This window comes from Delphinus delphis, chromosome 3, assembly GCF_949987515.2.
Source record: "Delphinus delphis chromosome 3, mDelDel1.2, whole genome shotgun sequence".
Classification (NCBI taxonomy): domain Eukaryota; kingdom Metazoa; phylum Chordata; class Mammalia; order Artiodactyla; family Delphinidae; genus Delphinus; species Delphinus delphis.
In genome coordinates, this window is record NC_082685.1 from 116,914,084 (window position 1) to 116,938,896 (window position 24,813).

At 42.7% G+C, this 24,813-nt stretch overlaps 1 protein-coding gene across 1 annotated transcript in view; it reads right to left on the minus strand.

The window, feature by feature from the left end:
* MAP1B (microtubule associated protein 1B) overlaps positions 1-10,941 on the minus strand; it is a 93,878-nt gene extending 82,937 nt beyond the window's left edge. The window contains exons 1-2 of the mRNA XM_060009336.1: positions 10,749-10,941; positions 2,002-2,103 (exon numbers count right to left, since the gene is read on the minus strand). Coding sequence (XP_059865319.1) covers positions 2,002-2,103; positions 10,749-10,932 — 286 coding nt within the window. The 5' untranslated portion in view covers positions 10,933-10,941. The remainder of the gene's footprint in view (positions 1-2,001; positions 2,104-10,748) is intronic.
* Between the last annotated feature and the right edge of the window lie 13,872 nt (positions 10,942-24,813).

A 24,813-nucleotide genomic window follows, 5' to 3' on the forward strand; every position in this document is an offset into this window, starting at 1 on the left:
GGTCGGTAACCAACCTTTACTGTGGGTGACAGCAGGAAAAGAAGGGAGAATGGGCTACATGAGCCCATGGTAGTGGTTTGTGGGGGGACCTGACCTTCCTTAGTCCACAAGAGTCATACTAGGTCCCTGGTTCAAAAATGGTTAATTCTTTAGCAATTCTTGCAGCCTTTCATTTCACAATATACTGTCATTCTATAAAGTCAAATACAAGGATGAAGGAACACAATGCAAATCACAGGATTCATTTACCAAAAAAAAAAAAAAAAGTCATAGCAAGAAAGCCAGAACAACCTACAGAGAAAGGATAAAAGCTTGAATTTTACATTTTGAAACATACTTGTTCGAAAAGGGTACTTCCCTTATTTTTCTTTTCGTGAGATGAATTCAAAAGTCACAGAAATGTGCAAGACATAAAAATGCAACATAACAACGAGAGAAACAACCATATACTGTACCTTTACTTCAGCAAATCATGCGCTGTCTGATAGTCTCTGGATCATTCTTTTTGCTCGACGCAAAGCTACAGAGCTGATTTTCACATGGCTTTACAGCAAGTTTAACTTTTAATGAACCAGTTCTTGCTAAGTTTTTCTGAACACATTTACTCAACTCCATGCTTGAAAGCTACAATTCATTTGATAACTGAAAAGTAAGGGATTTTATTCTAATAGCGAACTCAAAGAGAAGAACTATCCCAGTCTCACGGGCATACTGCTGTAGCCAAGTGTGATGCATGAAGGCACTGACGGTCTGTAAGTGATTTCCAATCTCAGTATGTACAAGGCTACGTACAAGTATGTACAACGATGTAATCAGTCAAAAAGGCTGAACCGGGCTTCCCTGGTGGCGCAGTGGTTGAGAGTCCGCCTGCGATGTAGGGGACACGGGTTCGTGCCCCGGTCCGGGAAGATCCCACATGCCGCGGAGCGGCCGGGCCTGTGAGCCATGGCCGCTGAGCTTGCGCCTCCGGAGCCTGTGCTCCACGACGGGAGAGGCCACAACAGTGAGAGGCCCGCATACCGCAAAAAAAAAAAAAGATTAAAAAAAAAAAGGCTGAACCTCCTTGCTGGTTTTTTATCAACGCCAACAAAATTTGCAATCATACAACAAAATCATGTAAACAGAAAAGGGTGTTCTCTCTTTTACATAAAATTTAGGTGGTATTTAAGAAATAAAATGCAAAACAGTACGTGATAGATCAATGGCAGAGCTATTGAAAAACACACCCCAGGTTTAGAGTCTTTATGGGCAAGTAACTCTGTTCATAATCCTCAAATGTGACTAAGTGGGAGAAGTATGGGTCACAGCCCACATGAAGAAGACAAGGTGGGTGAGTCTGCCTACATCCCCAGGCCTAGAGGCACAGGTAGACTACATCCCCAGTGAAGCGGCTAGTTAGCGGCAGCATCTTCATAAATGACAAATGTTTGTGTCCTTACCTTTAATTATTCTGTAGTATTCTTTTCATCTCTGAAAGAAAGGCTATTTTAACAGTAGTTTGGAATTTCAGACTCTTTTACCCACACTAAGAAAAGTAGGTGATAATGCAATGACGAAAATGATAATGTGTATTTCATTCAGATAGAAAATGCAGTAAAGCAAATATTTCATTTTCTTGAGAGGGAAGGGCAGTTATGAAATTCTGGGAGCATCCAATTTGTATTCATAACTTCATGTGAGTAAAATTAACATTTAAATAGTTTACAAACCCTTAAGCTCAGAGTACAGTGAGATAAATACGAAAAAAATTTTTTAAATTTACCCTAGAACTTAAAAACTTTTAAGACTCCACAAAATGGAAACCCACACAGTGACAACTTAAGAGTTAGCTCACCTTCCTAAAATATGGCTTCTTGCTAACCTAGTTGATAATAACAAACACAAAGAATCCTTTAGCAATAAGAGGAAATCTTTTCCATGCCCCAGGCAAAGCTTTCCAGCCAATGGCCTGTTTCTCCTCCTTTCAAATTCTACCTTGACTAATACTTAACTAAGCCTCACCTGGAACTTCAGGAGAGAATCTTGCAGAGTGTCGGGATACAAAAAGTTTCAGTTCTTGATCCAGGTTGCATTCGATCAGGTTTGTGTCCCATGATCGGATTCCTAAGGAAGGAAAGGAAGACAGATGACAGATCTCCAGTTACTCATTTCGAAGTGGTTTGGAAAACATCACGGTAGCATTTCTCAAGCTTTAAGGAAGGATGTGGAAACTCCTTTCCTGAAGAGCGTGGTGACCAGCAGTGGATGCCCACAAAACGGGAGGGCCGGGGAAGTCTCTCCACCAGGCCACAGGGGAAGGATAACTAGCAGTGTGGACTGAACTCCTGCCCCTCATAAAATGTAAATGCAGCTCTTCTGGAAGAGTAAAGGAAAACAGTTATTAGGAAAATGACAGGCTTTACTCCAGGGTGGGAGTAGAAAGGACAGGAAGATGGTGAGCCTGTAGCAGTTAGGGGGCTACCAGACAATTGCTAGCTTTCCCATGGTCCGCTTGTACGTGGCTAGAAAATGTAGAATGAGGGTGGGGAAGCAGAGATATGGAGGCTGGCATTCAAGTCCAGGGCTCTGTTTTTAAAGGTTTTTGCAGTGTGCATATGCATTTTGTGTATCTGGTAACTTTTCTTTACCCCTCCCATTTTTGACCTTGATTTCTCAACCCCTAGATATCAATCAAAATTTGTGTGATCTTTGCTAAGAAAGCTGGATCTCAATCTTAAAAGACGTGGCCTCTCTGTCCTCCCAGGCATTTACCTGACTGGCTTGGCAGACAGCTCTTTCATTCACAATTGTTAGTTGTCCTGAATTTTCTTATCCAGAGGCAAAGAAATGTGGCAACTTTTTATACTGTATAAAACTTCTACAGAGTTGAGGGCCATGAACTGTCTATTCCCACAAAAGTTCAGGCTTCTGTTCACAAGACTGGAAGCTGGGGTGAGGGGAATACGAGGGTAAGGAGTGCTGACACCCTACCTCCCTCATCTCTTCCTCCTTCCTCTCTCCTGACCTTCCAAGAGAGATGGCTAAAGGGTACAGCAGAGGTGGGAGTCCTGGGAAGCAGGCCAGGCAAAATTGGGGAACAACAGAACTGGGAGCGTGTGTTTGTTTTTCATGTATTTTTATATCTTCCCAAATAGACGGCTCATGGTAGAGCCATTATGTAGGTAGTATCCTAGATTGTACCCCTGCATGGAGCATCCTCCATTGCCGGAAACAAACCTCTGGAACAACTATCATTATTGCCTATCTACTAAAGGCAGGGACTTGAACGTCTAGGGGTACCACACAGGTGAACTATCTCTAAATAAACACTTGGTCATTTAATCATTTTTTCTGGTCATTAGTCATGCATACAGACTTGGAAGTATAAATGGCAGTGTGTTATTTAAACACACCTCTCAAATCCTTAAGGCATACGTGCATTTACCCCCATTTAAATCTTGTTCAGTTTTCCTGTCTTGCAAAGAATGAAGGTAGATACACACACACACACACACACACACACACACACAACAAAGATTCTGGAAACTGAGTTGACTACACATCTAAAATATCTTCAGATGACACACCAAACATCTTTACGAATATGAGAAATATTTTCAAATAGATGTACATCTGCTACATAGAGGGAGAAATTTCTCATACAATCTTTGGGAAGAATTCAGGTGTGCAAGAGTTAACATTCCTAAAGAGAGGCTAAATTACAAGGGAGAATTTTATGGGTCTCCCTGGAAACATTAACAGCCTCAGTTTGCATTTGTGCTAATGGAGTATTTAAATTTTAACAAGAAAGGCATGTTGTGATTTTGCAGATCTTTTCCGTGCAGAAATGATACATGGGTTTTTGTTTGTTTCACAGAAAGCGTGACAGGTCGAGAGGCCTGAATTCATCAGAGTATTTTACTTCCACGTATATATACTATGTATTCGGCTAGCATGGAAAATCATCGAGCTCCTGTCTGAGCTGCTTAATTGGAAATTGGTGACTGGATTATCTGTGCTCCAGGTCTGAGCTCCACTTTGCCTTCAGGCTTGTCAAGTAGGGTCAATAAAGTTAATAATGAACACATGTATTAAAATTAAATTTGCATAATTTTTCTGCCTTTGTTCTAAGAAATGTCTAAATTGCTACATTATTTGAATGGCTTCATCTAGAGTTATACATAGACTTGTTCTTAGATTGTTGTTTGCCATTTTTCCCTTGGCTTCAATTAACTTCAATGTCATGACACATGCAGTTAAACATTTGCTTTTTATTTCATAAACTCCTGGTTGTATGATTTGTAATTCAGCAATGGAAAAAGTATGAAACAGTAGAAAAACCATTTAGTAATTTTTAAGTTACATTAGCAAACAGCTGATAATGTAACTTATACTCCCAGTGAAATTAAAAATTCAGGATTCTCTTTTCAAGGGAGCAATTTCCAGCCAAATTACATCTTAACGATGCATCATCACTACTACCACTGATAAAATAAAGGTTACAATGGATTTACTAGTAATTTTAGTTGGAAAGGAAAATTTTGGAACCAAGCCACTTTCTATACCAATTTTAGAAAGAAAAGACTGTGTAATTACCTTGTACCTTCTACTGGATAATGTTAGTCAAGGGAAATACTGCTTCTCAATGAAGATTCATATTGCACTTAGTTTATATATCGCTCCTTTGTGCCTAAGAGGAAGCCAGCAGTGGCCTCTCTAAAGCTCACAGGACAAAAAAATGTCTTCTTTGGCTCTTCTCACATAGTCCCCTCCCTGAGTTCATGGCTGGAGGGGATAGTGGGGTGCTGGTAAAGAAGGTCTGAAGAGGCTTTCAGAAGCAGGTCATCCTGGTTTCCAGTGGGCAGTAGAAAAGCCATGGAATTTCCTGGCCCTTTTTCTGACTATCCCCCAGTCCACGCCGGGTCAAGCTCTTCCCTGGGCCTCTGCTTCTCCAGCAAACTCTATCATGACTGTGCCCTTACAGGCTTACCCAGGTGGGGACAAAACAACCCCACCAGTTGGAGGAGATCAACCTCCACTTTTTAAACTGGGCCCAGAGAACATCTGTCACCCGTGGGCAGCTGGCCTATGGCTAGGCATCCTGAGAACACCCCTGCCTAACCTGGCACTATCTTCCAGCCCTGGAAGCAAGTACCATCACTGTCTATGTGTAGCCTGATGACCAGGCGGGAACAAAGGATCATGGATTTCCATCTCAGTTCTCTGATTCCAGGGGTGGCAGTGCACAAGGGGAGGCTAAAGTGCACATAAAGTTGACAGATGAAAAAAGGAGAAAAGAAAAGGGTGTGTGTGTGTGTGTGTGTGTGTATTGTTGGGGGGTGGGTATCACAGGACAAGTCAGGGTGAACAATAAGGAAGAACCAGGTCGCCTTATTTTACATAGGTTAGATCTTGCCAGGTTTACTGATCATGCAAGCATTTTGCAGGATTATTTAATAAAACCAACAATTTTTTAAAAACGCCTCTCATTTAAAGGCGAAAATCTATATCCTGAAATAAACAATAGATTGAAGAAAGCAGAAAGAAATGACCATGCATTGTGTGCTGAAATGGTACACGGATTCTATCTGACTGCTATTTGAGCAACTTGGTTTTCTTCCATGAGCTTTAGTTGCTCCCTCTCAGAAACAGATTTTGAATATTTTTTGCCCAAGTTCCTAAATTATTACTAAACTATAACCATAAGATTCTATTTTCAAAACTATGCTAAAACGTGATCTGAAGTCAGATTTGAATCATAAAGAAACAATTAAAACAAAGGAAATGCTAAATTCCATAAGGTTTTCTTTCCTAGAGAAAAGTTTTCCTATTTTTTCCCTTGACCTAACCTTCAATTTGCTTTTTTCCTTTTGTTTTAAGCCAACAATTTGACGTTCATAATTTATATGTTATGTGTAATGCAGACAGTATCTTACAGAGTTCTTCGTTTCAAAGCATTGATGATAAATAATTGAGGTCTTGGCTAGCACTTCACATTAGAAGCAAGCAAAAGAAGTGATTTATAATAATTTATTTATTGGCCTAAAAGTGAGAACTTATTTAAAAAGTAAGCCTTTAGAGAAGGTTAATAATGACTCATCAATTTAATGACCTTAGTTTAGTGTCTGGCTTATATTTCAGCATGGATCAAAGAACCCTTAGTAGGTAATACCAATTAAGCAGCGCAAGCAGAAGGCATCTGCCTTTTGACTTTGAAACGTATGAAGATGAATATAATCAATTTAACAGTCCCCAACATTTCTTTTAATTCCCACCATGTTGTTGTTGTTTTCCTGTTGAAACAAAATGGAAATGAAACCCCAAATCTTTCCTGGGTTAATTCTCTTAACCATCTTAGACTAAAAACATTCAATAAATGACATCAGAAACACTGTAGTTAGCGAAACTTACATCTAAAAATCCAGGACATTAGATGTTACACACATCTATCTTATTATGAACAAATCCCGCTGATTCCCAATGTTAACTAGAGGAAAGTTAAACTCTTTAACAGTAATTGAAAACATTAAACGGACACTTAGTATTCTTTATATGTTTTAGTTTCTTTTAAAAAAATAAAGCAAAGAAAACTTTTCACAAGGCTATAGAATTAGTTTTGCAAGGCATGGATATATGTAGTCCATGTCCTAAAATAAACAGGAGGAGTGGAGGCTCTGCTAAAAATAGGGATGACTGTTAAGTCCTTCTTGGGGACTAATTAGGAAGGGGGCAACAGAGGTGCCAAAGAGCAGTTGGTGGAGCAACAATGGTTTGGCATTGAGTCTTGCATAACTAACTAACTAAAGCTAGACCAGTCTGAGGAAAGTCTATTGTTTCAAATTTGAGAAGAAATGACCAGACCCTCCATTATGCATTCTGAATACAGCTGAAGAAATGAATGATGGTCTCTCTTCCTTGTGTAACCAAGCAGGACCCTATGGGGCCTTCCTGGGACAGACCCCTCCCCTATATCCTCTGCTTTAGCTCCTCTCTGAAGTACCTAGATATTAGTTTCTGATGCATTACTTCCTGACTTGTTTTTCAGATGCTAAAACCACCACCAAATGGAAGGAATTAACTACTTGATGACCATGAGCACACAGTGCCCATTACCGCCTTGTTACCTCATCATCAGTCAACCAGAGAATTGTGCACGAGCTCATCACAAACGCTGGGACGCCCTCCCTCACCTTGCCTTTAAAAATGCTTCGCTGAAACCCTTCGGGGAGTTCAGGGTTTTGAGCACAAACTACCCATTCTCCTTGTATTGGCACCTTACAATAAAGCTGCACTTTCCTTCACCACAACCTGGTGTCAGTAGATTGGCTTTACTGTGCGAGGGTGAGCAGACCTGAGTTTGGTTCAGTAACACCTGGTTTCATGAAGAATTTACTAAGCATCCATGCTGGGGTGTTTCAGGCCTGTTGATTTACTGCATTACCACCATCTTCCTACAGACCTATTTGCTGAACTTCCCAAAGAGGCCCAAGTCATCAAATGGCAAAAATCCAAGTCACCAGGGTCTCCAAACCCACAGAGCCTTTGTTAAGGCAAGAGGGGAAATGGGAAGCAAGAGGAACAGATGATGAACGGCTTTCCCAGCCTGCAGCACACAAGCAGAGCCGAACCCCCGGGAGCATCTCCATCTTGCTTCACACAACGGGGTCCATGGGCACCAGCAACTACAGCCGTGGTATCAGAGTGACCTCTGGAGGAGGTCCAGCTGGGACCTGAAAGCTGAGGCGGCAGCGAATCCGGCACAGGGAAACAGCCAGCCTGCCCTGTTGCTAAGTCATCTCAGACTGTCGGAAAAGCTACGGGAGCAGTATTTTCACTTAGCACTGGAAGGCCCTGCAGCTTGATCTGCATCCGAGACCCCAGGACCCAAGAGAGTGATCTCCAGAGGAAAAGCAGCATCTGTTACTGTGCGTTAGGAAATGGCTCTGCTCACTCACTTGGTTGATTCTTAATGGGATCAATACTGCCATTTCAGAGGTACCTGCAAAAACCTGACTGAATCAGGGAATTCAAAATCAGGAAGACGGGCTTCCCTGGTGGCGCAGTGGTTGAGAGTCCACCTGCTGATGCAGGAGACACGGGTTCGTGCCTCGGTCCAGGAAGATCCCACATGCCATGCAGTGGCTGGGCCCGTGAGCCATGGGTGCTGAGCCTGCGCGGCTGGAGCTTGTGCTCCGCAACGGGAGAGGCCACAACAGTGAGAGGTCCGTGTACCGCAAAAAAGGAAAAAAAAAAAAATCAGGAAGGCATGCTGACTGAAAAGGAAACCTGAGGGGGCTTCTGGGATTCCAGTAATGTCTGCTTCTTGATCAGGATCATACAGGTATGTCGTTTTGTGAAAATTCACCAAGCTCCTCATTTATGATTTGTGCCTTTTCCTCTCTATATAATACATCAATAAAAAATTTTTTTTTAAAAGACAGGAAGACAAATCTGAATATTATCACTACGTGCTAGCAGTGTAAAACACAGTAGAGAGCACTTCACAGCGATACTTGAATGCCTCTAGTTTACCCTCAAACAGAAGCAGCTTGAATAAACCCCCTGAGAAACGGGGCACTAAAAGGATATCAGCAGAGTAACAAAGCAGGAATATAATTACATGGAAGGTGACTGCTGAACCACCTCCCTGCATGGGGCGCTGCCCACAAGTGGATGACTATTGCCTTTGTATAAAGGCAAGCTCTGAAAATTGCTGTTTGATCTCCCTGATGTTAGCTTGTCCTGCACTAACATCATGACAGGGCCAGAAAACCAGTGATGCTGCAGTGCTGGCACCTCTGTCACTTATGAGTGGTGTCACCTTGAGCTGGTCCCTTTATCCTTCCTGCCTCTCTGGGCCCCCCATCTCCAAAATGGGGATGGTGGTCCCTCTCCTCGCACTGCATCGGGTGGTTATGAACCTTTTATAGATAGAAAAACACTTCCTGATGTATTATTGCTTCCCAGCAAAGGTGCTGACAAATAATATTTTTTAAAAAATACAAAGTCATTGATTCATACAGTAGCCACACCCAAAATCAGTACGTGTGAAATCTTCCAAGGAGAAAATGTGCAAATAAACTAAATTAGTACAGATCAGATTAAAGGGCTGTAGTTTGAAAATAAAGCGTTATTGAGATGCTCAAATGAGGCATTTCACTATTGACATATCCTATATCTTAAATATTGTTTTCCGAAGAAAATAACAAGACTGCTTGTTGCTCACTTTTTCTTTTTTCTTTCTTTTTTTTTTTTAATCTGAAAGGGAACATCAGTGCTTTTAAAGTTAAACAAAAGAACCAGGTCTGCAACTCCAGCCCCCACCCTGCAGCCTTTTGTTCTGGGGACAGGCGACCGTTTCCAAATGCAGAGGCAGACTACTAGCGTTTATTTTTTTTTTTCATCTAAAACAAGGTTTTTCTCTCTTCTTAAATTTATGGGGTGGGGGCGGGCGCGGGGAGCGAGGGCTGCGTGAACGCCCTTTGTCCGCCTCGGGCTGCCGTAGAGACCGCAGTGCGGACTGCACCACGCCCACCAGCCGGTGTCTCCGGGCAGAACCGCTTCAGCACCACCCCGAGAGAATAGAGCGCTGGCTGGGCCTGGGGAGGGAGTAGCGACCTCTGTCAGGGCGAGGGGAGGTCTGGGACGCCGGGGGTAAAGGGAAAGGCAGAGGACAGACTGCCTACCCAGGGACTTCGAGCGCAACAAAGCCGGGGTGGGGAGAGGTGGGGGCAGGTAGCACCCCCAAGCCCTGGCGGAGCGCACTCCCGGCCAGCCGCGCCCACTCGGGGGCGCCGCAGTGCGGGGGGCAGGTGCGGCGGGCGGGGGCACTGCGGCAGCCCGGGTGGGGCTGCGGGGCGGGTCGGTCCGCTCGCCCGAGGCTGCGCCCGCCGGACCCTCACGGCCCCGCCCAGGGTTCCAGGCAAACCGCTATTCGGCCTCTGCAGGGCGCGCCAGTAGTGCGCGCACCGGGCGAGGCGCCGGCCCTACCCGCGGGCCTCCCGCCGTCCCCCTCCCTAAGCCATCACTCCCGAAGCCGAGACTTTTAAAAGAAGCCCCACCCCACAACTTGGGGGTCCCATTGTCCTTGCTAAAAGCTGCAACCAAGGCCCCAGGGGCGGTAGCGAGGCAGGCGCCTCCTGGGAAGGAGGCGCAGGCGGTTCTCCATCTCCGCATCTCGGGGGGTGGGGGGGAAGCGGGCGTGGCCCTAGGACTAGCCTAGTCATTCCAAGGAAAGAAAAGATGGGGAGGTTTTAAGCCAGCAAAGGCACTTCTTGGGGGCTGAGGTGTTTGTGGTGGGAATGATTCCCACGAGAGCCCTGGCACATGGTACTTAAGCCTGGGGTCTGCCGGCGAGGGGCAATCCCAGCATTTTGCGGGGGTGAGAGGGGGGCTGAAAGGAGTGGCCGCATCAGCGCCCCCCCCCCACCTTTGGTTTCCTGCGGTTGCGGCTTTATTGTGGCCTCTGCCCCTTTGACACCTGCATCTCATTTAGCGGGAGAGGCGGTAGCCAGCTGGGATCTGCCGACCCAGCCTGGTAACGGATCCGTCAAGATTAGGAGGCTCTCCCACTGCGTCTCAAATCTGATAATTCGAATTATTCTCCGAAATGAGCCCAGAAAAAAAGAGTCTGGACCGAGTGCGGGAAGTAGCGGGGAAAGACATGGGCGCGGGGTGTGCCGGAGGAGAAAGGTGGCCGTCGCGCCCTGGGTGGGGTCGCGTTTGCGCGTCTCCCCAAACGCGTCCCCTCGGGGCGCAGGGCCTCTTACCGAGTTCGATGTTGCCGATGGCGCGTCGCAGGTGCTCCTCGGTCACAATCTCGCCGACGACCACCAGCAGGTAGAACTTGCTGTCGAGGAAGCGATGCGACAGGCTGGGCGAGGTGGTCGCCGCCGGGCTGACGATGCTGCCGGACGGCTCAGGCTCGGTGGCTTCCACCACCACGGTCGCCATCCTGCCGGCTTGCTATGCCTCGGCGAAGTGCCGCGCTCCGGCCGCTCCTCTCCTCTGCGGCAGGAGAAAGGATTATCTCCGAAGGTGCAGTCTCCGCTCCGCCCCCTGCGTCTCCCCTCCTCCTGGCGCTGCGCGCCACCTCCCCCTCCGCCCTCTCCTAGAGCGCGCGGCGGAGAGGAGTGGGGAGTGAGAGAGGGCGGGGAGGCGGCGCCTCTTATATGGAGACTAGGCAGGGAACCGGGGAGGAGGAGGAAGAGGAGGAGGCAAGGACCACCCGGCACATCCTCACGGGGTGGCTGCCTCCGCTCTTCCAGCCGTTGGCCCAGAGCTGATGTCATCTGCAGCAAATCATCTCGCCCGCGGCCCGGAAGCTGGAGGGACGAGATGTGCGGACAATGGTCAGGGCAGGGCCGCGAGTCAAGTGGCAGGAGGACTCTAAGGGGGGAAAACACTCCCAACCTACACCCCACACCACACCCACCGCCCGCTGCAAACCCTCACCCCGCTGGTGCAGGAGAATGGGATGTGTTTCCGTTTTCAGAGTTGGGATATTTTACCTTGTCCGAGGTGCACAAGTCAGGTCTCTGCCTTATGTCCTGTCTGCGTTGAAGCCAGGTTCTCAGGAGCTGTGTTAGCACAGCGGACCTGGGGCTGAGGGTACCCCGCCCGGGAAGATGGAACCTGTCTCTTCTTTGATGTGAATTCAGGAAGACATATTTACCAGTATTCACCACCTTCACTGTAAAGAATACATCAAAAATGCAAAACCTAAGCTTACCATTGTTCAGGCTTTGGACCTTACTCTGCAGGAGCCACTGATGAAAAAGTACTGGCTTTGTGGTGCTCGTGGGAAATGAAAAGAATGCAGATGCATTATTCCAGATACAGATTTTTCTTAATAATATGCCTGAACAGATATCAGGCATAACAAAGAATAAAGAGAAGATACTGTCTCTACCCAGCAGGATTACAGTAACTATAATATACTTTTCAGTTCCTTGGGGAACACACAAGAAAAATTATTTCATGTGACAATGATGTCTTTTAAAATACATGTAGCATTGGGAATTTTTATTGTCTTTGTCTATGTTTAGAATAACTCATAAAAATGTTGTTTAAAGGCAGCCCATCTACAACCATTTCTCACAAACACTGAATATAGCTTCTGTCCCAGGAAGGGGGTGGTGGTGGTGAAGAAGGAACAAAATGTGCAAACACAGTACTATCATAAAAGACTGGTGGATAAGAGGCTTAGGAAAGAGGAATGGATGGAAACTAGAGTAGTCAATATAGTTTTAATACTAGAATGCATATTAAAAAAAAATCACCTGGATATACTAAGACTTCCAAAATAGCCCATGGTCTTAGCTGTTAACCACCCTGACTTATTGGTAATGTACTCTTTGCTCTTAGCTCCTTCCTAAAACCCTGACATGGTCCTAGCCCCATCCTAAATGCCAGTCTGGTCAATGGGGACTAAAGATACCATCTGGCCCACAGCACTTGGGGTCTGTGACAATCTTACTGGTGAGCTGCCCTCACCAGTGAGCAGTGACAAAGAGTTTCCAAGTGAGATGGTAACAGATCACATTTTGGTCAAGAGAAGGCATTCAATTGCTGTTAGAGAGATGAGGCCAGCACCAAAGCCCATGATGGGGGGAGGAGAAATGGCGAGGGCACTGTTTTCCAATTTCAGGCTTTGGAATTAGCGTCAGCTAGTGATTGTCTTCCATTTCTCTGAACCACCATTACTTCTATTTATGTAATAGTTTTCATTAGCTCTATTTCTTTTACTTAAATTTATTTTAAATGAAATTCTTTATTGCTGTAGAGATGGAAACACTAATATTACTATAATTAGGAGGTATCCTTAAGAATAAACATAATGAAAATAAGTAAATTATAAAATTCCTGCTATACACTGTTGTTACTTGCTGAAGACTCTGACCCTGAGGTGTACCCTAAGTTAAACACAGAGATAGCAAGTGTTAGAGAGGTATTGAAGACATACTAGCACCAGAGTCACTCTCCGTTGTCATAACAGAAGGTTGGATGTAAAGAAACAACAGAAGAGCCTTTTTACTGTATGAGTTCGTGCAATTAAATGCCATGACCATGAACCACCTAAGTCATTACCCACACTTGGAGAAAGAGACAAAATGGAAGAACACAGACCAGAGACGCTGACTGCCACTGTAAAACTCTGTAACTTTGGGAAAGTGACTTATTCTTATCTTCAGTCTCTTCATCTATAGACTGGGCAGAGTATATTTACAACTGCGTGAGTAACTACATAAGAGAAGAGTAAATGATATAAATGTAAATGCCTAATACAGTGATTGGAACATAGTAAGCACTCAAGACATGACTGATGAATAGACCTGTTTTGACCAGGTTTCTCAGATAATGAAGTAAAAGCACCCTTACAAAATGTGTAGGTGACATCAAGTTGGGCACAACTACCAACACCTCTGAAACAAGAATTGAATGTTAAGTGACACTACAAACTAGAAAAGTAGTTGCTCCCATCCCCATCTCAGGAAAAAAAGATACAGTCCTAAGGAAGAAGGGGAAAACGAACATATAAGAGTACCTGTGTTACCTGCTGCCACTTGACATTACCTGGGTGTCCCAAAGGCCCCTCCGGCTCAACATGCTCCAAACCCAAATTGTCTTTGGCCTCCAAACCTGATCCTCTCTCACTTTTCCTATTTCAGTGAACGGTATGACCACCTATCCTGTGATCAAGCAAAAACGTCACAGACATCTTGGACTCCTTCCTCTCAGCCCCATGTACGATTTAGCATGGAGTCTGGTCAATTTTACCTCCTAAGTATCTTTTCAATCCTTCTACTTCTTTCCACTGTCCCCATCCTGGTCCAAGCTACCATCATCATGAGAGGCAGTAGTGTACAGGTTAGAAATTGGGTTCTGGAGTCAGACCGCCTGCTTTCAAGTCCCAGCACCATGGTTTATTAGCTGTGCGACCTTGGGCAAGATGCTTAACCACTCTGTGCCTTGGTTTCCTCATTTGCATGGTAGAGATGAGTGCCCACCTCACAGACAAGGGGACAGTTTAAATACGTAAAGTGCTTAAAATAGTGCCGTATATATAATAAGCACTCAGTAAGGGTTAGTTGTTCCTGCTATTGTTAAACATTTTACTATGGAAAATTTCAAACGTATATAAAAGGAGAGAGAATAGTATAAGAAACCGCCATGTACCCATTATCCCCAATCAAATGATTTTTACAGTTTGCTTATTTAAATCAAGATCCAAATGAGATCCATATATTTCGATTGATTGATATGTTTTAAGTCTCTTTATGTGTTCCTACCCTTTTTTTTTTCCTTTGAAACTTCTTGTTGAATAGTAGGAACATTTGTTCTGCAGAATTTCACAGTCTGAGTTTTGCTGATTGCATCTCTGTTGTGTTATTTAACATGTTCGTCCAACTCCTGAATTATCTGTATATTGATAGTTAAATCTAAAGGCTTGATCACATTCAGGTTTGATAGTTTTTGCAATTATACTTCTTGGGTGATACTGTGTTCTTCCATCAGGAAGCACATAAAGACTGGCTGACCTTGTCCTGAGGCCCTGGCAGCCACTGATGATCATTACCTAGATCCTTTATTTCATTAAAGGTCGGAATATAATAATATTCTAATTTTATTATTCTTTCTTCATTTGACAGCTGGGAGACTTCTGTTTGGAGAAATATCACCCTGTCACTTGGTTAGCCTGAGGTACACTTATGCAGGAAGGGAAAGATAAACACATGATTCTCTTTATTTACTAATTTTGAAAATAATGAATTCCATAACATCCCTCCAAAGGTGATTAATAATTTTTTGTATCATTAAGAATATAACTTAAGTCATTATTCATATTGATATTTTAATTTTTCAATCTTTGGGCAGTGATATGCTAAGATATTCCCAGCTCACCTTGAATATACCTGGCCTCAGAACATGGAATTAGCCATTTCTCTAAGGAACCCTAGTTCCTTAAGAGGGAAATTGTATTTAGAGACCATAGTCTGAGTACTAGGAGTGACTTGTTGCTACTATCTTAGTCATTGTTTATAGATATTTTCAGTGGACAGAAATAGAAAGTGAATTTTTTTTCAAGATAATAAGAGTTCATTCTGAAATTGCCAATTCAGGATCAGGACTGCAGAGATTTTGCTTACCCCTCAATTTTACAACATATTTCCTTTGTCTTATGCCAAGAACTCCAGTTCTCAAAGTCACCAAGGGTGAAAGAATTAGAAGAGCAGATAATTTCTCATTTTCTTTACCTGAAAATATATACAAATTATACTCACAGGGGCTTCCCTGGTGGCGCAGTGGTTGAGAGTCCGCCTGCTGATGCAGGGGACAGGGGTTCGTGCCCCAGTCTGGGAAGATCTCACATGCCGCGGACCGGGTGGGCCCGTGAGCCATGGCCGCTGAACCTGCGCGTCCGGTGCTCCGCAACGGGAGAGGCCACAGCAGTGAGAGGCCCGCGTACCACAAAAAAAAAAAAAAAAAAAAAAAAAAAAAATTATACTCACAGGAGTCTCAGGTCAAAATATTTTTGCCAACAATTACTAAAAGCAGTTTAAAATTTTTGCAATTACTTTTTTTCTTAGAATGTGTCACACTAGAGAACCAAAATAACCAGTTGCCAAAAACACCAAAATGGTCATTTTTCTATTTGTTTTATTTTACAATTCGTATACAACCCTCTTAGAATAACAGAATAGCAATAAAAATGCTACTGATATCAATAGGATTACTGAAAGCAATTTAGGATTTTTTGTTTTTTGCAATTTTCTTTGTTATTAGATATATCCCACAGGGATGCAGTTTTAAAGTCACTTAACTCCTTTCTATATATTATGCCACTAACTCAATACATAAATAGGTTCCTTTGTTACATTTTGTTCTCAGTTTTTATGAATGGATTTAAAATTTTTTCTCTTATTGTAAGTGAGCTGGACCATCTTTTCATACTTTTAAGGGTGATCTGCATTTCATCTTCTGTGAGCTGTCTGCTTATATCCTTTGCCCACTTTTTTATTGGATGGTTAGTGTTTTTCTTATTGATCCGTGTCTATTTTTTATACATTAGGGAACTTTGCTTTTTTTCTGTAGTAAGATTTACAAATATTTTTTCTCATTTTGGCTTTTTTTTTTTTTTTTGACTCTATGTATTGTAGATTTTGCCATGGGGAATATTTTTTATGTAGTTAAATTAACTATTTTTTCATTTATGGTTTATGAGTCCTATGTTATATTTAGAAAGGCCTTTGCCATTCTGAGATTATGTAAGAAAAATTCACCCAGGGGTTTTCTAGTACTTTTAAGACTTTATTCTTAATGATTTGGATTTATCCAGATGAAGACTGGGAGACATGAATCCACTCATTTTGCCTCAGCTCCACAGCACTTTGCTGAGAGAAGATTTTGCAATGACTTGGTAACCTATCTTTCTCCCCAGCCGATTTTGAATGTGTAAGAGCAGAAACTTTGATTTCATGTTTTTATTCCCTCACCTGCCCTGCCCTTTCATCCACTTCAACTCCAGCCCCAAGCTTCACCTAGTGTCTGGCAATTAAGCAGTTCTTACTTCTGCATTTCTTGATGGCTAGAGGTAAGATTCTGCCTGTGCTGAGGTAAGACCTGCCCAGGAAGTGGCTGAAATGGGTCTGGGAAGTTCTCGGCCAGCCTTCTCATTAAGCTCAGGCGCTTACCAAGTACAAGTGCCCAGTGAGTCATACAAACACATGTAGAGGATGGCATCCTGAGGGAAAGAGAATTATAGTGGAAATAGCCAAGGCTGCTTGGAGACGGAGCTCCTCGGCTGGCACTGCAGACAAACTGCCGGGGCCACAGCAAACAGCAGAGCAATAACAAGCCGGCTTGGTGGGAAGCTGCAGACGTAAGTGCAAACTCCCTTCCCGGGCCACAGGCAAACGGCCCCTGCCCCAGGCACAACTGTAGTCTAAACAGCAAGATCCAACCAGCTTACAGTCAGGGAAGCCATCCCTCGCGGGCAGAGGTGCTCCGGGGTTGGGGTGAGGGGTGCTGTCTGGGGACTCTTGGGGAAACCTCCGGATGGCCCCAGGCCCAGGGAGAAGTGGCTCACGTGTCCTCTGCTGAGCACTGGCAGCTACAGCTGAGCACCTGTAATCTGCCACAGTGCTCTAGGCCCCAGGAGAGCACAGAGAGCTGGCTCTGGGATCAGGTGAGTCAGGAAAGTAACACATGCACACACACATGTGGTGGGAGGCAGCAGAAAGGAATGCCCCGAGAGGGTCCGGCTTGCTCCAAGGAACGTGGAGAAAGAAGTAGGTGGCATCCGGATGGGAGGACCAGGAAAACGCAGAAGGAGGAAATGGCAGGAGGCCTCCAGCAGCCTGTGAGTGTGCTCAGCCTCCGGAGAGGGGAGGACCTGAGGCCACTTTGTGAGGCTATTAGGAAGAAAGCAGGGGGGTGGGGTTATAGGCAGAATAATGCCCCCCACAAAACATTCATGTCTTAATCCCTGGAATGGGTGAATATGTTACTTTACCTGGCAAAAAAGACTTTGCAGATGTAATTAAGCTCAGGATTTTGAGATGGGGAGATTACCCTGAATTATTTGGGTGGGCCCAGTATAATCACAAAGGTCTTTATAAGAGGGAGACAGGAGTTTCTGAGTTAGAGAAGATGTGATGATGGAAGAGAGATGTGATGAGCTGAGAAAGACAGAGACAGAGGGATTGAGATTTGAAGGTACTCCGCTGGTTTTGAAGATGGGGGAAGAAGGCCATGAGCCAAGGAACGTGGGTGGCCTCTAGAAGCTGGAAAAGACACGCAAATGGATTCCCCCCTTGAAGTTCCAGAAGGAACGAACCTCTGCTTGACACCTTGATTTTAGGGCTTCCAACCCCTAAAACTGTAAACGAATCCATCTGTGTTGTTTTAAGCCACTAAACTTGTGGTAATTTGTTAACACAGGTAACACTTTGGGAACCTAATCTTTGTGTCATGCCTTCTGGGAAGCTCTCATGTAGCCTGGCATCCTGGACGGCTATGTCCCAGTCCCACCCATTGTGGGCTGGGTCATGGGGAGAATGGGTCTGAGAATGAAGGATTGGGACTGTTTGTGAAGCTGCCTGATGCAGCGTCTCTCATCTTTGTGCTTCTCATAGAGCACATTCAGAGTACAAGGTATTCACCCTCTAAATAGGTTGGAGCTGAGCAAAAACATCTGAAAACCACTGGGATTTAAAATAGCGATACAATCAAAGTTGCCCTTTAGAAAACTGTGGGCCATCTATCTCGAATCCCATAGTCAGCAAGTATCCGATTTCCCATTAGATGGTATTCAAGTTTTGCCATTTCTGTAAAGAGTTTGGTTCTGTTTAGAATTCCATAGTTGCTTATGGATTAGTTACTTCAGAGATGGATTCCTTCTGTGTGTACGTGTGAGAAGTTTTTAAAAGTGATAGGAAAAAAAAAAGGAAATCATATACAGACAAGCAGAATAAAAGAAAGTTTTCCAAGATGTGATATCAGTGCGCAAAGGGATAGTCCTTTATTAAGTCACTCATACATTTGTTCAGTCAGCATGTCTTTAATAACCACCTACCATGTACCAGATACTATTGTAGTTCCTCAAGATGCAATGATGAGAAAAACAAGCTTGGTCCCTACCCTCATAGAGCTCACTTTCCAGAAGGGAAGAAGTACAGATACAGAAAACCAGGGAAAGGGGAGAAACGGCATCTTAAACATTCTTTAGATGATAATAAAGGAAGGTTCACTGGACAAAATGTCTCTGAAAGAACTGTGAAGTGGCACAGATTCAGTGTGGAATGAGATGGCATCTTGAATGCCCTTGAACCACCGTTTCTCCATCCACACCAGGGAGTGAGAAGCTGGCCACTAGTGGACATGACAGAAGAAAGAGCCAACTGACAGTGAGAAATGTGGAGAATCTGCCAGAACTAAAGGGGCGTGGGATGATGACCAGACTCAGAACAGCCCCCATGTAACTGGGCATTTGTACTGCCTTCACAGCTTGTAGCAGGCTTCAGAAACATTGTCTCTCTCAATTCCCATGCTTCCATTTTCCAGGACACAACACCGGCACAGGGAGGTCATTAGGACCATCACTAACAGGTATTATTATAACCTGGAGGCAACAAGGCTATATTGTCGTTTCTCAGCCTTTTAAACCATATGCCCCCCTGTGGCAAATATAAAAATTGACTGCCTTTTAAGTATTTGAAACTCCAAAATGTATTAATCATCAGGATTACAAATAAAACAAACCAAATGGTAATTGTAAAAGAAGGTTCTCATTTGATCTGGAAAAGCATTTTACCTTAATCATGACAGCAGCATGAAGGAGGGGCACACAGCAGGGAAGCATGCAAGAGGGGGCTACTTAGGTCATGTGAATACGAAGGCCACTGTGCTAGTCTTTGAGCCACACGTGCCGTCCCCTGAGATTTTCATCCACCACCCCCCTCACTGTCACCAATGAGATGACCCCAATAAGTGATTACTGACAGCGAGGAAGTTAGACCTTTCATCCTAAAAAATAATTATTAAATATTAATAATGACTAAATATTCAATCATCATATTTGATGGAAAAATGTCACATTACCTAAATATAAATGATCTCTGAAAACTTCACTAACATTACGTTCAAGCGTGGCATAGAGGTTTATCAACTGAGTTTATAGTCAGGTTGCCTGACTTCCAAGCCCAGTCCCACCTTTTATTAGCCGTGTGTATTAGACAAGCTACCTCACCTCATTGTGTCTCAATCTCCTCATTTGAAAACTGTGCGTAACTATCATTTCTGTATCATAGAATTCAGTCATCCATTCATTCACTCATTCAGCGTTTACTACACACACACTGGGTGTCAGACACAGTGCTAGTTGCTGGGGATACAGTATGTTAACTGTCTAATGTCCTTTTAAATCTTTTAGGAGATACAGGTGGTGTCCACAGTTCCAGAGTTGACCTTATTTTTAAACTACTTAGTTTTACTGGTTTGACATATTTTTGCTGCTTTTTTGGTTTGTTTTTGATAATACCTTAAAGTACAATAGACTATAAAAAATGTCACACTATAATCCACCCATGGTTGTATTCTTGTGTCCTTTCAGAGTCTCAGGAACCACAAAAGATATAGACAAGCAAAACAACATGCAACATATAATGCAGAAGATATGCTGATAAAGCAACATGCAGGCAGACTTACAAACAGAAGCTGACTAAATAATCTCTGGGGTGCCCTATAAGTGTTTATGAATAAATAGAGCCCTTCAGATGGTTTGTGAAGTGTAGCAATACAGCCTTGGCCACTGCATTTTCCTCACAGTGAATCCTAATTCTATAATATGTAACAGCAGCCTGCCATCCAAAGATTGCAGTCACGTGATTGCGGGTGGCTTTCGGTTCCAAGATACCAATTAAACAGAGCCCAACCTCTGAGCCAGAAATATTTGTTTCTGCTGCTTCTGAACTCCTACCAAAAAGAGAAAAAATCACTCTCAGAAGCTCTGTTCCAGCTCATGAATACCCATGGGATAGACCAGGGGCGTTGAGTATGAACATGCCTCTCAGAGTTGCTGGTTACCTGTTCTTCAGGACACATGCCTACCTTGGCCTCTGCCAACATCTCACTCCTGGTGGAGTTTTCCAGGGCATTTGATTGAAAGGTTTTCTTTAGTGTGATGTGAAGACTCTACTAAAGAGAATGGAAATGAGAAAACAGGAAACCATGACCATATGGCAAACATGACAAAGAAGCCACCAAGATGTGGAGAAGTTGACATTACAATCTATGACACTCTTAGAGGAAATCACTGTTGGATATAACCTGAATTCATGAGATAACTATCACTGATCAGGGTGAAAACAGTATCTATAAAGAATATAAGGCTTTAAACTTTAACATGTAATATTTCAAATTCAAATCAGACTTTAAATATCTCATTAGAATTCTTTTAAACATGAAAAAATCTTTTAAAGATAGTCTGAATTTTGGCTTAAGTTTAGAGATATTATGGAATGTAGACTACAACTTCTAATTAAATATTTGTGCCAACTTATTAAGGTGGTTCTTTTAAACTTTCCATAAATATTTAGAGCATGCCAGAGACTATTTCCACCTTCCCCCCTTTATTAGTATTATGTATACTTGAGAGAGAGTCCATTTTTAACCCTTCACTGCACATATATGCTCGTTTTATTGAAATGATCATATAAGCAGAACAATCTAGGTTATCACGAACTAGTCTCTAGCTCTGCCAAGTAACTTTTATTTTCATAAATGAGCCGCACTCTCTTTTTCCTCTGGACCTTTGCATCAGCTCCTCCTTCTATCCTAAACATCTTACCCCTCTTACTATGCTAGCTTCTCATCCATCAAGTCCTAGCATAGAGATAACTTCCTCCAGGGAGCCTTCTCTGACTCTCCAAGACTGGGCTGGATCCCCTAGTCTCCCATGTTATCTTGTGCTGCTTCTTATCAAAGTCCATATAGAAATAGGTTAGAATTAGTGACTTATAGGTCTGTGTCTTCTTTCTAGACCAGTGGTTCTTAAAGTTTTTGGACTCAGGATATTTGGTACTCTTAAAAATTATTAAGGACCCTGAAGAGCTTTTGTAAATGTGGGTATCACTATCGATATTTATTGTATTAGAAATTAAAATTGGGAAATTCTTAAAATATTTTTATCAATTCATTTAAAAATAATGGTAATAAACTTATTACATGTTAACATCTAAGGACATGTTTTTATGAAAATTATATTTTTCAAAACAAAAATTTCAGAGAGAAAATGGCATTGTTATACATTTTTAACTGGCATTGTCATACATTTGTACATGGACTCTGCTGTCTGTCTTTGCATTCAATATGTTGCAATAAATTCTTTTGGATTGAAGTATATGAGGAGAATCCAGTCTCACACAGATAGCTGGAAAAGGGAAAGATACTTTTATAACCTTTTCAGGTAACTGTGGATATGCTTCTTTGATACTACGCTAAAACTCAACAAGTGGTAGATTCTTAAAGTTTACGTTCGATGTGTAATGTGAAAGCGAATCAATGCACTTTTTGTATTTTGTTACATTAAAATCCATTTTGTCTATTCTTCACTTCGAGTGAAATTTTTTATCCATGCGTGATTTTGTAACATACATTTTGGCAATCTGGAAAAGATTGGTTCCCTGCATTATACACATCATTCTAATTTGATGATTTCATTATATAATATTAAAAAATTCTTAGTATCATTCTCATCAAACATATCTTTCATTATTGGGAAGCTGCAAGCTCTAGTTTTCCAAAACTCAAAAGTGTCATCTGAAAGCTCAAGTTATATTATTGGCAACCAATAATACAGGTTGTTTTCTTGAAGTGATTGGCTCACTTTTGACAAAACTTCTGCCAAATACCCGAGTTTGAACACAGTTTATATGTCAATCATCCTTTCAAGTGAAAACTGTGTTCCATTAAAAAAGTGGCTAGTTCAGCTTGTAATTCAAGCAATCACACAAGCGTTTTTCCTCTAGACAACTATCATACTTCAACATGCAGCAAAACTGATTCATGCATAACTCCCATTTCATTACATAGAATATTAAAAAGATATATATTTCAGGTTGAAATTTAATAAAATTAATCAGTTTTCCTGCCATGTCAAGGACATTCTGCAGTGAAAGTGGCAGGAGTGTTTTGTTTGTTTGTTTTTGTTTTTTTCTGTGCATGGGGGGGTGAGTGGTACAATGATTACTAGTATGTGTGGTGCCACTGTCTTGATTCATGCTAAGGAACCAGCAGTTTTACTCACCATTACTTTTGCACTATAAGTGAAAATGCCAAAACAGTGGGAAAAAAGCAAATGTCATCTTCGTATGTATTATTAATAAAAATAGCTTTCATCTTGAACATAGCCTGGAAGGATCTTGTGGACCCCTATGGGTTCCCTGACCATATTTTGAAAGCTCTGACTTAGAATGTGAGTTGTTTTCTTTTTTTATAAATTTATTTATTTTTATTTATTCATTTTTGGCTGCGTTCAGTCTTCGTTGCTGCGTGCAGGCTTTCTCTAGTTGCAGCAAGAGGGGGTTACTCTTCGTTGCGGCGCGCAGGCTTCTCATTGCAGTGGCTTCTCTTGTTGCAGAGCACAGGATCTAGGTGCGCAGGCTTCAGTAGTTGTGGCTCGTGGGCTCAGTAGTTGTGGCTCGTGGGCTCTAGAGTGCAGGCTCAGTAGTTGTGGCACACGGACTTAGTTGCTCTGCGGCATGTGGGATCTTCCCAGACAAGGGCTCGAACCCGTGTCCCCTGCATTGGCAGGCAGATTCTTAACCATCAAGGAAGTCCCAGAATGTGAATTTCTTGAGAGCAGGAACTGCTGTCTCAGTATCTGTGTGTCCCCAAGACCTGCCTAGCACAGTACTTGGCACATAAATAAATATACTCAATAAAGATTTGCTGAATGAATGAATAACTCAGCTTAATTTTCTGTTTGGCTAAACATCTATCTCCATTTGTACACAGAACGTTCTGAACCTAACTTATCTTTCGTTGATGACTCAGGTTTATCACTGTGAACATTAGCTGAAACACAGTGACAGCTCTCGGGATTTTGTCCCTGTAATAAATTGTCAAATATCTACTTCACAGAGGTAATTTCACTGGCTGGTTCTTGGTTCTTGGTTTGTTTACCTCCTTCATTGCTGATGAGATTTCAGCTATCACTGATGATGATAATGTTATAACCTTGAAGAAATATCTCTAACTCCCTCTTTTTTATGCAGTGTTTTTTGGTTTTTGGTTTTTGGGTTTTTTTGCCGTACGCGGGCCTCTCACTGCTGTGGCCCCTCCCACCGCGGAGCACAGGCTCCGGACGCGCAGGCTCAGCGGCCATGGCTCACGGGCCCAGCCGCTCCGCGGCACGTAGGATCCTCCCTGTCTGGGGCACTAACCCGCGTCCCCTGCATCGGCAGGCAGACTCTCAACCACTGCGCCACCAGGGAAGCCCCTATGTAGTGTTTAATCTGTAAGTTTACAATGGTAAATCAACTAGGCCAAAACAGATTCTGAGCTGCCACTTGAATCAAGTGCATGAGCTTTAGTGCATAGATTTTCCAAAATGTATTTGGTTAACCAGAGGCCTCTTTTACTTATTTATTTTAATTTTTTTGTGGTCCTGAGCCAACTCCTGTCTCTTTGAGATTTCAGGATAGCTGAGTTTTGTATAGATAAAGTTTTGCTGTATGTGTGATTGAAAAAAATATCCAAAATACACCAACTTATAATTCAAGGTAAATAAAACCATATGTCTGTTGTTACTGAGATGAAGGTAGGTGTTATTTTGAGAACTCTTCAAATGCCATAATTTAAAAAAATTCAAATTATTGGAATAGGGGAAAAGGAGCTACAATGGGAGTACCAGAAGATCTGCTTAAACAGAATGTGAACTTCACTGCTTGCTTCATCTTTAAAAATTTCATTTCAAACTTGTGAACTCAGCTTGTACTGTATTGCTTTATATTTAGTCATATTGTTTTGTAAGGTGGTTACAACTTAATGGCACTTTAAACTCATTTTAAAATACCGCTTTTAAAAGTGACATCAATGCTTTGTGCTAATTCCATTTTAAAAACTGTTTTCAAAGAGGAGGTTGTTATATGAAATGTATCAGGTCTAAAACGTGCTCACAGAATACTGACTGTGATTTCTAAACATACAGATAGCAAACTGCAACAGACATTTTTTTAGACAAAATAATTTAACAACATTTTCATGGTCAGTGATTACATCACTTCTCACATCTATCTTAGTTAGTCTAGAAACAGAGAAGGCAACTTACCT